Source organism: Quercus robur, chromosome 7 (genome assembly GCF_932294415.1).
Source record: "Quercus robur chromosome 7, dhQueRobu3.1, whole genome shotgun sequence".
Classification (NCBI taxonomy): Eukaryota; Viridiplantae; Streptophyta; class Magnoliopsida; order Fagales; family Fagaceae; genus Quercus; species Quercus robur.
In genome coordinates, this window is record NC_065540.1 from 17,233,575 (window position 1) to 17,249,169 (window position 15,595).

General features: G+C 32.4%; 1 protein-coding gene across 1 annotated transcript; it reads left to right on the forward strand.

The window, feature by feature from the left end:
* The first annotated feature begins 5,892 nt into the window (after positions 1-5,892).
* LOC126690855 (non-specific lipid-transfer protein 1-like) lies at positions 5,893-7,060 on the forward strand. The gene is made up of 2 exons (XM_050385977.1): positions 5,893-6,320; positions 6,806-7,060. The coding sequence occupies exons 1-2, from the start codon at positions 5,977-5,979 to the stop codon at positions 6,813-6,815; spliced, it is 354 nt and encodes a 117-aa protein (XP_050241934.1). The 5' UTR covers positions 5,893-5,976; the 3' UTR covers positions 6,816-7,060.
* Positions 7,061-15,595: the final 8,535 nt, after the last annotated feature.

Sequence of the window (15,595 nt, forward strand, 5' to 3'; positions counted from 1 at the left end):
TTTGTAAAGGGAAAAAAGAGAGATTTTATCAAGAAAAATAAAATATGTTTTTTTTTTAAAAAAAAATATATATATATATATATATATATTTGATTTGTAAAGAAAATCAAATCTGCTTTTAAAAGTTAAAAAAAAAAAAAACAGAGATGCTATTGGAAACTAATAAAAAAGACTTTTGGAAGAGGATTCACATTCATGAGACAAACTTATTATGCATGTATCACAAAAAAAAAAAAAAAAAAAAAAAAATTTAACCTAATTTTCAATCCCTTCTTTGAAATTTCAAATTTTGCACTTTTATAACAAAGAAAACTCTTCAAAAAAAAATTTCAGATCTGTATTTAATGAAAATACAGATCTATTTTTAGTTTAGAAAAAAAATTAAATCTGTATTTAATGAAAGCATAGATTAGTTTTGAATTTAGAAAAAAAATCAGATCTATATTTAATGAAAATACAGATCAGTTTTGAGTTTAGAAAAAATCAGATCTGTATTTAATAAAAATACAGATTAGTTTTGAGTTTAGAAAAAAAAAATCAGATATGTATTTAATGAAAATATAGACCAATTTTGAATCTTCATAAAAGAATTTTGTTCATCATTGCAGATTTTGAAGTCAAAAAGAAAGAATTGAAATAAACAATCATCTAAGGTATCTAAGCATGTCAATTACATATTAAGAACAAGACATAATAAAACATACTAAACTTATTCATACATCAAACAAAAACATGCTAATTAATGGAAGAAGAAAAGAAAGAAGAAAAACAGAATACCTCTTGCATGAGTGTTCTCTTCTAATGAAAGAATATTTTAGAAATCAAAAAAGTTTGTTCACCTCTTTGAGGTCTAAATTACTTTACTTACAAAAAAGAAGTTTATAAAGAAAAAGTCTCCAAAACGTCTTTAACTTAAGGGGAATTGAAAAGTCAGAAGAGAAAAGCCCTTAATTCTGATTTGTTTCCTCCATTTATAGAGGTTAGGATGCTTAAAAGAATGAGATCAGATACGAATTGGAACGCGTTCTTATCTCTAAAATGTCAAAAAAGATAGGCTTTATCTCAATCAGGGGGTCCTCGGGCCGAGCCAAAAGTTTGAGCCAATTGGCACTCCAAGAGTGCTGAATAGCCCTCTTGGGTGCCAGGTTCGCGTTTGAATTTTGGTCCAATGTAGACTCCCTTTTTAAGGATTTTTTAGTCGGGAATTGCACCTAGACGCATTTTAATCTGCATTTTAAGCGCGCGAAATAGGGCTTGAAGTCTGATGACATTAGATGGAAAGTACAGTACACATTGGGCTAAAAACCCCCCACACCAAAAAAAAAAAAAAATGGCAAACAACACTATACAAAATCCAAGATTTTTGTGGCACATTATTGGGCTCTTCTAGCCTAGCAAACTAACAAGTTAGTCAAGACTATCTCTCTATAATTTATCTATCTATAATATAATATAAAAATTAAATCATTGAAATGGGTGGATGCACAAAATGATGACACATGTTTCATTCACAATGCAAAAAATAGTGACATATCTCAAATGCCACGTGTTAGTCAACTATTGGTACATGTCACTTATCAAACGCCACGGGACAGACAACTATTGGTATGTTTCAATCTTTTTTGCTATGTATCACCAATAAATAAAGAAACTTAAATCTCCATTATCAATTCCACATGTTGGGTACAAATGCAGTAGCTTCACACAAAGAGAATAAGTCTTTTGGTCTTTGTATCTATGTGTGACAGCTCTTAAAAATAAGCCTTATATATGTCTAGGGTTGTGAGAAAAGAAACCCAAACAAATACACAAGACTAGGCCGAATTTCAAATCTGAAAATTCTGAAATCGTAATTCTCGATTGATTGAGTTTCTGTCAAGCTATCTATCAAGCTCCACATTAAGTCTTGATAGCAAGCATCTGTCGAGCTATCTATCAAAACTTAATGAACAGATTTTTTTCACTTATTTCTTAGACCAATCTTCATGTCTTTAATACTTGACTTGAACAACATGTTTCTTAAAGTACTAAACCCATCTTCGATCTACCCAATTACAAATAAAGTACATTTTGTCAAAGGGTTAACTAATTACAATAAAATATTTTCCTAACACCACCATTTAAATAAATACCCACTATAAACTCTTTAAATTGCTCCATAAATTTTTTACATTCTTACTCAACAAGAAAAGTTCCCCTTAGTTACCTAAAAGCCATCATTTGCAAAAAGTAATATTAAAACTACATTTGATTTGCTGTGTATTGTTCTTGAGTTCAAATCTTCTGTTTCACTTTTCGTGCTTCGCTTTATGTTTCACTAATAAAAATGTGCCAAGTGTCCAGTTATTTAAGTAAACCCTAATTTTATGCATTTTACTCATTTTAGACTTTTAGTTATCTAAATAAAATAAATAAATAAAACAAAAAGAAACCCAACACATTCCCATCACCACCAGTCCACCACCACAACTTTTTCTGGTGCCACTACAAGAGATCATCGGCAACATCAACCCCACCAGTCACGGCCATCCACCTTTGCCGAGTCCACACCACCTCCTCCTTGTTTTCAAATCCATGAATTAATGAGTATTATTATTTGTGATTCACGGAATCACCTGCCAAAATTCCGTGAAAAATCACCATGGCTTATACCCATTGTCCATAAATTGTTCACATGGGATAGTGGACGTTCCACTCGCTGACAATGAAAGTTGAACTTGGAACAAAATTTTTAGGCCATTGTTTTGTTTGTTTGAGACCAAATTGACGAGAAAGAAAGCTATGTGAGAGAAAGTGTCTTTTCTGGATTGCTTTGATTTCTTAGGGTAACATATTTGGATTTGAAAATAAGGAGTTGGTGTGGACCCAGTAGAGGTGGATGGTCATGACCGGTGGGGTTGATGTCGCCAGCAATTCTCTATAGCTTTTGATCTCTTGCTACTGTCTAGCAAGGTAGTGATGGTGGTTGGTCAACACTGACGATGTTGGCGATCTGTTGCTCCTACTGCCGGTGAAGGTGGTGGTGGAGGACCGGTTGTGGGGATGTCTTGGCGTTGGTGGTTTGTTTATTTTAATTTATTTACTGTTATTTATTTTAGATAACAAATAATAAAGGCATAAAATTATAATTTAATTATTTAGGTGGGACATGTGGCAAACTTTTATTGGTGGAGTTTAAAGTAGAGCAAACAAAATGGAATAAAAGATTTGGACTCACTATACTTTGGTATTACGCTTTAGTTGTTTTTTTTTTTTTTTTTTTTGGAGAAAAATTACATTTCAGTTTGTGGGGGAAAACTAAAAAGATTTAAGTGTTACAACATATGAGAGGAGCCTAAAATGATGCTGTTAGTTTTTAGACCCCTTAAAACCACAAACAAATTAACCTATGTAATTAGCCAAGTATCACTTAGTCAAATTAACAGATTTAGGTTAACACAAATATATCATATCAATGTATAGCAGTGGAAAATAAATAACACAACGATATGATAACCCAGGAAAACCAAACCGGTAAAAAACCTGGGGAGGATTTAACCTAACTATCCTCAAGGTAAAAATCAAATCCACTAGAAAGAATCGAAATTCATACAATAAGACTTACAAGCCCCCACGCTCGACTTCTTATTGCTACCAACCAGTAAAACTTACTGACACGACCATGTGCAAGCTCCGAATCCACGGACTCCTTTCTTTGGCCTTTGCAAAACACAAACACCCCCGTTTGTGATTTTGAGATCCCGCTCAAAGGTTTAGCAACACAAACTCTCCTGTTTGTGACTCCAAGACCACCTTTGAAGGTTTAGATCATCAACACCTTTGATGACAAGAGAAGGCAGCAACTTCTACAATACCAGATCTTGAGATTCTTCAAGGAATAGCACCGGTAGAATACATAAGAGAGCTTTTTAGGAACAAAACCCTAAATACAAAAGAGGCACACTCTTTTCTCTCTGAAAAGTCACATAAAAACGTGCTTAGGGTTTCCTTTATATACTGGGAGAAGTAGATTAGAAACCCTAATCCTAAATGGGCTTGAACTGCTGTTTGGGCTTAATTAAAATTCTGCAGATACGACTTTCGATCTATCGAGCCTGTCTTTCGATCGATCGAACCAGACAGATTATGAAATCTTCTTCTTGCAGCTTGTATGTTCTTGAATCTTGACTTGAATCACCTTGAGCATTGTCTAATAATACCTATAGACTCTAAGATCTATATCTAGACAAGTTTGTGTTCACGATTTGCCAATTCTTCTAAACATTTAAAACCTAACAGAAGCTACAATTACAATGCAAAAAATTCAAAAAATTTGACAGCAATAAATCAATTGTCAATGAATATAGCAATTATACAATTCAAGTGAAAAATGAAAATGCAATTAATACAACTTAAATGGAAAGACGTTGCAATTACAATGCTCAAAATTGGAAAAAATTGACAGGAATATATATAAGTTGTCCGTGACCATGAGTATAACAGTTATACAATTCAAGTGAAAAAATAAATAAATAAATACAACTTAAATGAATTCGATTAGCCCACCTTTGATTTCGTTTTTTTTTTTTTTTTTGCTCTTTTTTTTTTTTTTTTCATCTACATCTTTTTTGTTCAATCTACATATATTTAGTTATTGCACTCATATGATTAATTAGCCGTTAAATTTCCTTCAACTCCCAAAATGTGCATACCTTCTCATCTTCCCATATCACTAAGAAAACTGAAAACAGTATAAACATCTAATTTCCATTCTGGCATATATCCAACGCTTCTCTCATCAACAACACCATAGAGAGCCATGGAAAATGGAGCTTGGAAATAAGATCTATGGCTTTATATGGCTTGGGAGATGCGAATGGTAGTAGAGGACATCTAGAAGCTCTTGGCAGATATGTAGAGAATATATGGATGTGGTGTTTAATTGAGTAAATAAGAGTATCAATAACAGGTAGATAGCTTTTAGTCAATAATTTGAAATTTTCATTTTTCCCCTATTAACTTTATTGGGGAAGTCACTCAAGCCCTGTGGTATGATGAATGTGAATATTTTATTTTGTTATATTTTGTTCATGTTGTTTTACAGTAGTTCCATTCAGTGAAAGGTAAAAAAAAAAGGTTTTATAGAATTCATCATTTAGTTTGGTGTGCTAAGCTTTTATTTATGGATTTAAAACGTTACATGATCCAAAATCCATGAACATTTCAAAAGGCACTTATAGTTAGGTACTGATTCAACCCACTTGAGAAATGCTCAAGAAAGTGAAGAACCATGATTAATTGATTATAAAGTAAGTTGTAGAAGAACTTGGTGAATGGCCTTTTGAGGTTAAACTAACGAGTTTCAGAAGGTTGTTGCAGTGACCATTTAATATGCATATGCGTTGTATGGGTTAACAATTAATTTATAAATAAAAACCCAAGCGAAGTACAGGTTAATAACTAGTGTAAGCAATTATTGAATCAAAAATTTCAACAGAAACCTCTTTTCAACAATAGTAATAGTACTATATATACACTTTTACATCATACTTTGCCACAAATTTCATACATGACAAACTGTAAGTAATAGAAAATAAATAATGCATACGTACTTCGCCGCAAATGTCCTACGTAACAGGCAGTTAGTGATAGAAAACAAATTGTAGACTTATGTGATAGAGCTAAATAATCAATAATTTAATTAAAGACTTAGGGTTCAGACTATGAATAGTTTAGTACTTCCTGCCGATGTGCGTTTGCATGTTTCTTAAATTCCGCCAAAGTCTAGAATGTATAATAGAGCATTGAATTTGGCCCAACTACCAACAAACCCACCACCCCATTCCTTTCTCAACACTTCGTGCATTGTTCACAGAACTTCACACCACCCACTTCTCTCTATATAAACACTGCACATATTAACAACAAAGTTACACCAGTCCCAATTAATCAAGCTCAACTTTCCTATTCCTCCCTACAAAAGTTCTTTTCTCAACAATGGCTAGCCTTAACTTTTCATGTGTGCTTTTCTTGTGCATGATAGCTATTGTACCCATTGCCCAAGCCACCATAACATGCACTCAAATTTCAAACAATGTAATGCCATGCGTAACCTACCTTAGGAGCAATAGTGCGTCGCCTCCACCTGAAAACTGTTGCCAAGGGGTTAGAAACCTCAACGGCATGGCCAAGACCACACCTGATCGCCAAGCCGTTTGCAACTGTTTTAAAGCCGCAGCTGGTGGAATTTCTGGACTCAACCCTACTTTAGTTGCTAACCTCCCAAAAAATTGTGGAGTCAATAGTCCTTTCAAGATCAGCCCCTCCACCGACTGTTCAAAGTAAGCCCTCAATATCCTTTAAATTACTGCATATTAATTTTCTAACATAAACCTTTTTTTCAACTTTTTTAATAGCTTAAATGTAGCTCAAATGATCAAATTATTCAGTGCATTCATTGTATCTGCTATCTTTATTTCACATAAAGATGAATTCTTTTTGTGAATTTTTACGTGAGATTTGTCTTTATGTCAGAGGAGAGTGATATACACCTGATTGTACAAAATAAATTATCAGAGCACACCCTATTTATGGAATAATTTCACGTAGCACACCCTAGCTGCCATACCATTTTAGTATAGGGATTTTGTTAGACCTTCTTTATTGTAAGTCATTATTAAAGATAGGCAAAATAGATGGTGTTAATGATAGAATTTATAACTTTATAATTGTGAAAAATCTTGTATATGTAAGATTATTTGTCAAGACAGTACTATTTCATTACCTTTTTTCCCCACTCACTGAAAGCTTTTTGGTTTTGTTGCAGAGTGCAGTGAGGATTATAGAGAAGCAATTTGCGGCCGCAACAATATAAGTAGCATTAAGAATAAAGATGTTTCATCAAATAAAGACACTACGTCAAGTCCAGATGGAGCTCCAATTTAGCGAGTCTCTTCTCTTCGTTGTTATGGTCTAGTCTTGTGATCATCATATCTTGTATGTCATGATCACTATGAGTCCTCTTGGTTGTTTTATGAAATGACTGTCTTTATAAAATATATGTCACTTATTATTACGATAATCTTTCTTTTTTTCTCCATGTGCAACAAACTTTATATTTACCCTCCATTTTCTTCCTCCCCACCATCTTCCCCCCCCCCCCCCCCCCCCCCACCCCCTCTTCTATTACTTCCGTAGAAAAGAGTTCCCACAAAGAAAAGAAAATGTGACAAGTAACAACTAAAAATTATGTAGAGAGTGAATGGATCGGATAACTAAATCTGAAGTTGGGTTGGGTCTTTAAGTTGTTCTTAAATGTTTTCCTTGAAAAAATCGGGCTTTCATTAGATTGGGTTGGATTGATGGGTTGTACTCAAACTTTTATGCCGGGTAAATCATTGGATTTTGATCAACCACTTAAGCACTTCGTTTTCAATAAATTATGATAATTGACCTAATATGCTAAAATCATATTCCAAATTTTTAGATTTACTAAAATACCAAAATAGATCAAACTAAAAATTTAAAATAAACTTAATAAAATACTTGTATATATCTTACGCTAGGTTGGGTTGAATAGATTGAAAAAACTATCAACTTGAGCTCAATCCTAACCAAGACTCAAATAAAATTTCAACTCAATTTAACTCACCAACTCACGAAAAACCAACCTATATATGGCATTAGGTTGGATTAAGGAGTTAGTTTCATTGGGTTTGTTGGTTAGATATACACCCTTACCTTCAAGTGGCACATTTAAACAAATAGAACCTAGAGACTTTAGATGAACATCAATTTAAGCACTCAATAGTATTTGAAAGATTGAAAAATGAAAGTGTACATTTTTTTTTTTGGGTATTAAAAATGAAGTATACATCAAAGCTTAGTACAATTTCCTCCTAGGTTTTTTTTAAAAAATCCCCTCCTCCCTCTTTCAATTTGTATAGGAAAAAAAAAAATATATATATATATATATATATAATTTTACTTATTGGCTTCCTAGGGAAAAAAAATTCTAGCTTTGCCACTCTATTTACCATAGATTTCTTTTATCAATTTCAATCACATGGTTGTATTAATTAATGATGTGTAAATAGTGTTATTTTTCACAAAAAAAAAAATTAAATTCAACATTATTAATTATTAGCCAATATAAAATACAATTGAATTTGATTAGAAAACCTAAGTACAATACTGAATTAAACATGGTAAAAAGACCCATTGCAAATTAAAGACAAGTTTGAAATACATTTCAAACTCAGCCAAAAACCCAAGCTGAGGACACATTTCTATCCACCAATGTTTCCATCCTCCCAACAAAAAAAAAAAAAAACATTAGAATTTTTTATATATATAAATATTTTTAGCCAAAAGAAAGAGCAAAATATTACCACTCAAAAAAAAGAAGTGATTTTATCAAGAAAAATCAGATTTCTTTTTGTAAAGGGCAAAAAGAGAGATTTTATCAAGAAAAATCAGATATGTTTTTAAAATTAAAAAAAATATATCTGATTTGTAAAGAAAATCAAATCTGCTTTTAAAAGTTAGAAAAAAAAAAGATTTGATTTGTAAAAAAAATAAATATCAGAGCTACTATTGGAAAGTAATAAAAAAGACTTTTGGAAGAGGATTCACATTCATGAGACAAACTTATTATGCATGTATCACAAAAAAAAAAAAAAAAAAAAAAAAAAAAAAAAAAAAAAAAAAACTTTAACCTAATTTTCAATCCCTTCTTTGAAATTTCAAAATTTGCACTTTTATAACAAAGAAAACTCTTCAAAAAAAAATTCAGATTTGTATTTAATGAAAATACAGATCTATTTTTAATTTAGAAAAAAATTAAATCTGTATTTAATGAAAGTATAGATTAGTTTTGAATTTAGAAAAAAATCAGATCTATATTTAATGAAAATACAGATCAGTTTTGAGTTTAGAAAAAATCAGATCTGTATTTAATAAAAATATAGATTAGTTTTGAGTTTAGAAAAAAATCAGATCTATATTTAATGAAAATACAGACAAATTTTGAATCTTCGTAAAAGAATTTTGTTAATCATTGCAGATTTTGAAGTCAAAAAGAAAGAATTGAAATAAACAATCATCTAAGGTATCTAAGCATGGCAATTACATATTAAGAACAAGACATAATAAAACATACTAAACATATTCATGCATCAAACAAAAACATACTAATTAATGGAAGAAGAAAAGAAAGAAGAAAAATAGAATACCTCTTGCATGAGCGTTCTCTTCTAATGAAAGAATATTTTAGAAATCAAAAAATTTTGTTCACCTCTTTAAGGTCTAAATTACTTTACTTATAAAAAAGAAGTTGTTAGGTTCTAAAGACTTAGGATTTTATGTATTTAGAACTCTAATTTGTATTGTTGGCAAACCATAATCAAAACAATGTATTTAGAAGTGTTTTAGTCTTGCTCAAAGTTGTGCATTTATGTAAAGTTGGAATCGAGCTGAATGTAGAAAAGATTAATGCATTTCGGTCTGACTCGATCGATCGAAGCTCGGGCAGAATGTTTTTTCTGCAGAATTTTCCAACTCAGTCCTAGGTGTTTTAAAACGTTTTTAGGGTTTTTTATTTGTCCTAAGTATAAAAGGCAAACCCTAGCCACGTTTTAGTGTTACTCATATTACTGTTTGTGTAAATCTCTTGTGAGATCTAGAGGAGCTTTCCTTTACACAAACTTAGGGTTTTCAAGGAGAAGATTTATCTACACCTTGATGATCAATTCAGTTGCTGCCATTGAAACTTAAAGAAAATACAAGCGGGTGTGCTTGTATCTGGTGGTGAATCCAAAAAAGAAGAAGTCCGTGGATTCGGAGCTTGCACGTGGTCGTGTCAATAAGTTCTACTGGTTTGTAGTAATAAGAAGTCAAGCGTGGGGGCTTGTAAGTCTTATTGTATGAACTTCAATTCTTTCAAGATAGTGGATTCAAGTTTACCTTGAGGATAGTTAGGTCAAATTCTCCCCAGGTTTTTACCGGTTTGGTTTCCTAGGTGATCATATCTTGTGTTATTTATTTTCCATTGCTTTGCATGATTTGATCTTTGTTATTGTGATAACCTAGACTTGTTTAATTAGACTAAGTAACAACTTGGCTAATTACCTAGATTAAATCAATTGTTTTAAGGGGTCTAAAAACTATCAAGTGGTATCAGAGCGGGTTGCTCTTTTGTTGTTGATTTTTTGATCACTGAGCTGATCCTTGACCCATGTTGTTATGGAACACGGATACTCTCTAGTTATTCCTCCTCACTTTGACGTGAATAATTATGCTTATTAGAAAGTAAGGATGAAAGTATTCTTGAAATCTATTGATGAGAGAGTGTAGAACTCCGTTGAATACGGATGGGAGAAACCCACTACTCCTGTTAGTGAGTGGGAAACTTCTCAAAAAGAAGCAGCTGCGTTTAATAGCAAGGCTATGAATGTTATCTTTAATGCTGTTTCTATGGAGGAATTTAAGAGAATCTCTAATGTTGAGATTGCTCATACTGCTTAGAATATCCTCCAGACTGGGAATGAAGGCACAAAGGCTGTCAAAATCAATATATTGCAGCAATTGACTTCTAAATTTGAAAGTATTAGGATGTCTAATGATGAATCTTTTAATGAATTCTATGCTAAATTAAATGATATTGTTAATTCTGCTTTTAACTTGGGTGAAATCTATGATCAACCTAAAATTGTTAGGAAGATTCTTAGATCTTTAACTGAAGATTTTAGACCCAAGGTGACTGCCATAACTGAAAGCAAGGATGTGGATTCCATCCCTGTTGATGAACTTGTAGGATCTCTTCAATCTTATGAGTTGGATCTACCCAAAACTACCAAATCCAAATCAATGGCTCTTAAGTCAATTGATGATGTTGAAGGTGGTGGATTTGATGATGAGCTCTCTACTACAGAGATTGCTTACCTTACCAAGAATTTTAGAAACTTTCTCAGGAATAGTAACAGAAAGGCAAAAGGTACAAACACTGTTGAACCTAGAAACTTTAAGAAGCGTGATCCCACTAAGGTTAACAATAATGATAAACCTAGAGAAAAAGTAGGTCAATCTTCCAATAATTCTTTGGGCTCTCAGTGTTTTGGATGTTAAGGGTATGGACACATGAAATCTGAATGTCCTACCTATTTGAAGTCTAAGGGTAAGGCTATGGCTGTAATCCTTAGTGATGGTGAAGTTTCTGATAATGAGTCTGATTGTGATGAGGATGGAAACTTCATTGCTTTCACCGCTACTGCTGTAGTCGATGAGAGCATATCTGTTGAAGAGAACCCTTCTGATGGGGAACTCTTTGAAGATGCAGATCTTCAAGAGGCCTATAATAAACTTTGCAAAGTTGCTGTAAAGGATGCTATGAATGTTGAACTTGGCCTGAAGAAAATTGAATCTCTTGAGCTTGATAAGAAGAATTTGTTTGTTAAACTGTTTGATGCTAATGAACTTTTGAACAATGTGAAAATTGAGAATATGCTTTTGCTTGATAAAGTTAAATTTTGGAACTTAATTTATCTGTTGCTAGATCTGCTAGTTTTAAACTTGATCAAATGTTGAGTGTTCAAAAGTCTTCTTCTGACAAAACTGGATTAGGTTATGTTGAAAGCATCTCTGTGTCTGCTCCCCATTCCATAAAGTTTGTTCCTTCATCTTCTTCTTCTGAACCTTCTATGAGTGAGATAGTGAGTGAAACTGTCAAACCCCCTGTGATTGAGATTGTCAAACCCATAGAAGTTTCACCATCTAAGAAGATTAGGGTTGATCTGAAAGAGTCTAAGTCTAAGAAGCCTACCCTATCTAAGGACAAGACACATGATAAGCCTGCATGGGTTTGTCACTTTTGTGGAAAGTCTGGACCATGGTTTTGAAATCCGGACCGGACCGTACGGTCCGACCGGAAAAACCGTGATCCTCTCAGTTTTACGGTTTTTTTAGCTTCAAGAACCGTTCTATGTGAAAAAAACAGGAACCCGTACGAACCGTGGTCGGACCGTGCGGTTCTGAGAACCGTGACCGGTTTTTGAGGTTCGAACGGTTTCTTCTTGCTTCAGCTTTTCCGATGAATTTTGGGTACACCGGAATGAAGTTTTGATCAGATCTAGAAGAAATAAAAAGAAATGAAAGAACACGAAGAAGAACAAAGATCAGAAGAGATCTGATAATTTTTGGAGGCGCTTAAGCTTCACTGATTCACAATCTTCAAATCTGCTGCAGTGAGAGAGACAGCTTTTCTTTTTCTTTTTTTGATAATCAAGAGAAGGAACTCTTTTTGATTGATAACACAAACACAAACACAAACACAAACACAGACACGAACACAGAGAGACCACTGATAAAAGAGCAAATTGTTGATTGTGGAGAAGAAACCCAGCAAGCAGATGGCGACTCCAGGACGAAGACCAAAGTTGAGACAAAGAGCTCACAGAACAACAGAAAGGAGAAAGATAAAATAATGAATTATGGCTTCACTGCTTCAGCGGCCAAAAGTAAAGATAGAGATGTGGTCAAGGTAGTAGGTGGGGTAAGTGGGTGAATTGAATGGAGTTCCACGTTTTGCCTTGCTAGTGGTTGAAATTTTAACTTTTTATGTTTTGTTTTTATTTTAAAGGAAATAGTTGATTCTTATCTTACCAGTGGGCCACGTTGCATGCAATGCAATACAAATATCATCCGTTCATCACATTAAATAAATACAGGTGTTACGTTCACAATATTTTTACAATATTTTCACAATAAATTATAAGTGGTTAGTTGTTATTGGTTCAAATTTGAACCTAACGCTAAAATTAATTTTTTACTTCAATAATAATAACTAGTAACAATCTGTCACTTAGAATTTGTTATAAAAATATTGTGAAAATGTTATGAACATATCATTTTTCTTAAAAAAATAAATGCATTCGTAATTTTATAAGTGCCATGTTGCGGACATGCAACACAATTACACAAATACCATTTTTAATATATATATTTTTTTATTCTAATTATTATATTATTAGATATTATCACAAATTTAATTAATCAACGTAAAAAATACTAGGATTTAATATTTCTTAAAGTTATGAATTATGATATAGAAAATACATTTGAAAGATAGATTTCTTTGTTTCTATAAAGGAATAATAGATCTCTCTCTCTCTCTCTCTCTCTCTATATATATATATATATATATATATTTGATAGGAATAGATCTCTATATTTAATTGCACTATTTTAGTTAATTTTTTTAATATTTTTACTAATTTAATATAATTATTTATATTTTAAATAATTATTAAATTAATTATGACGTCATCACGGTTCGACCTCGGTTCAACCTCGGTTCGACCTTAAAAACCTTGAACCTCTTCCTTTTACGGTTCAATGAACGGGCCGGGTTTCAAAACCTTGGTCTGGACACATTCATCCAAACTGTTATAAGCTGCAAGCTGCAAAGAGAGCAAACAAACCAAAAGTACCTGTGCCTCAAGCACAAGATCCTATGGTACTTATTGGTGAATTGGTAAAGGCTTTAAACCTTTATTCCAATCCTGGAGTTGGTAATCATTCTCATGTAAATAAGAACTTCAATGCTCATGGTGCATCTAAAAGGTTTTGGATGCAAAAGACTCGAACTAACTGAGTCTTTCTAACATAGTCCTTGTACATCATTGCTCTACCCTTTGTAACCATTGTTCTTTGGTTTTGTTTTTGTTTTTTTTTTTTTTTTTTTTCTAGGATTTACATTGCATAACATTCATGCATTTCATTCTAGGTGTTTTTTTTTTTTTTTTTTTTTTTTTAAATAAAAAAAAATGAAGAAAAAGGAAGCAAATTTTATTTTGTACTATTCTTCTTTGTTTTTGAGAACAAGGTTGGTCAATTTATTTTCACATAACATGTCGTTTGTACCTTGTTTAGCTTTGATGAGCTTACTTATTGCACTTTACTAGTTGAAGTTTTGTAGTGCATGTTGTGTGGGAAAGATGTTTATGGTTTTTGATTACTCTGTCTTAATCTTGAAGTCACATGTTTTTGAATGTTGGACTTGAACTTTTAAAGAAAGGCATAAATAACCATCTCACCATAGTTCACTAGCCAATCATGAACACCTTAGTGCATATCATAAGATTTTGTGCTCAAGAAAGTGTAGCACATGCACAAAAAGAACATAAGGTGAAGCCTCGGTTTAAATTGCTTAATTCTTAAAATTAAAATTGGTGTGTACTATTAGGCTTGATGCCAAACTCACATGACTTAAAAATTGGTATGTATATTATGAGGCATAAATATAAGAAACTTATATAATTGCAAGCTTATGATCTAAGAGATGTGGCAGTTATATGATGTAACTCTTTAAGGTGATAGTCTCTTTTAAAATCTTTGTGATGAATTTTGTAGACTTTGTGATTGATTGCTGTTCACATATCACCTCACATGTATCTCAAGTTTTTGTTAGTTGCACACACTACACGAGTTACTTTTTGCTAAACTTTGTACATGTTATTGTGTGTGTTTATGGTCTGACCAACCAAGTTTTGCAAATACTTTGAATTTTGTGCAAAATTAATTTGTTGCTTGAAAAATTTATGGAGAATGCAAAAAATTTTATTTTTGGGAATTTGGGCTTAAAATTCTTGTTTTTGAATATCACATCATCACATACTCATGCATTTTGTTCTTAAATTTCAATACTTTGAGTTGATTCTAAATGTTTTTCAAAAAACTGTGTTTTTCCTCAAATTTTAGAGTCTCTGCCCATTTTGATCGATCCATTCTGTTTTTCGATCAATTGAAATTTTTTAAATAAGTTAGAGAGAGCCTTTATCTATTTCGATCGATCGAAACTGATTTTCAATCGATTGAAATCTTTTCAAAATGTTTTGTTAAAGTCTCTGTCTGTTTCAATCAATCGAGGCTGTTTTTCAATCGATCGAAACTCGGGAAACATGTTTTTTTAAAAGTCAGATTGTCTTTTTCAAAGTCACTTTTTCAAAATGTTTTTCAACCTTTCCTCTCTCTCCGACTTGGCTAAGGCCCACCAAAGATTTTTTGTCGTTTTCTTCCAAAATTTTTGCAAGGTTTTTGTCTTCCAAGGCCGGTAAGTCCTTTTTGCCCTTCCTTTTGCATTTTATTTCATGATTTCATGCATTTTTCATGCATATTCATTGGGTATTTTCGGCACTTTTCATATTTTGGGGTTGTTGATGATTCAAACCTTTTTTTGGTGAAATTGATCATTGGGTTTTTGTTCTAGGATGTTATATTAATGATCCTTGATGGTTAATTTGATCAATTTTGTGGTTTTTGAAAAATTGGAAATTCTAGGGTTTGAAATTGATCCGAATTGGGGATTTTGTCCAATTGGGTTAAATTGATAAAATTGGCTTGTTAAATTGATGTATTTGGTCATTACCATTTGAACTCTATCATGTCTAATGATCAATCGTCAGTATCTTTCAAATTGATCAAGTGGTTTTCCAAATTTTGGGGTTTTTGTGTTAATACCTCTATGTTCAAGCCAATTTTGTGAATTTGAACTTTTTGGACTTAATTGCACTGCATTAAAACATGCATCATACCATTTAAATTGTTCATGCATCATATAGAT

Bases quoted from the DNA above. Each gene is read 5' to 3' on its own strand.
- LOC126690855 (XM_050385977.1), top strand. From the start codon at position 5,977: ATGGCTAGCCTTAACTTTTCATGTGTGCTTTTCTTGTGCATGATAGCT.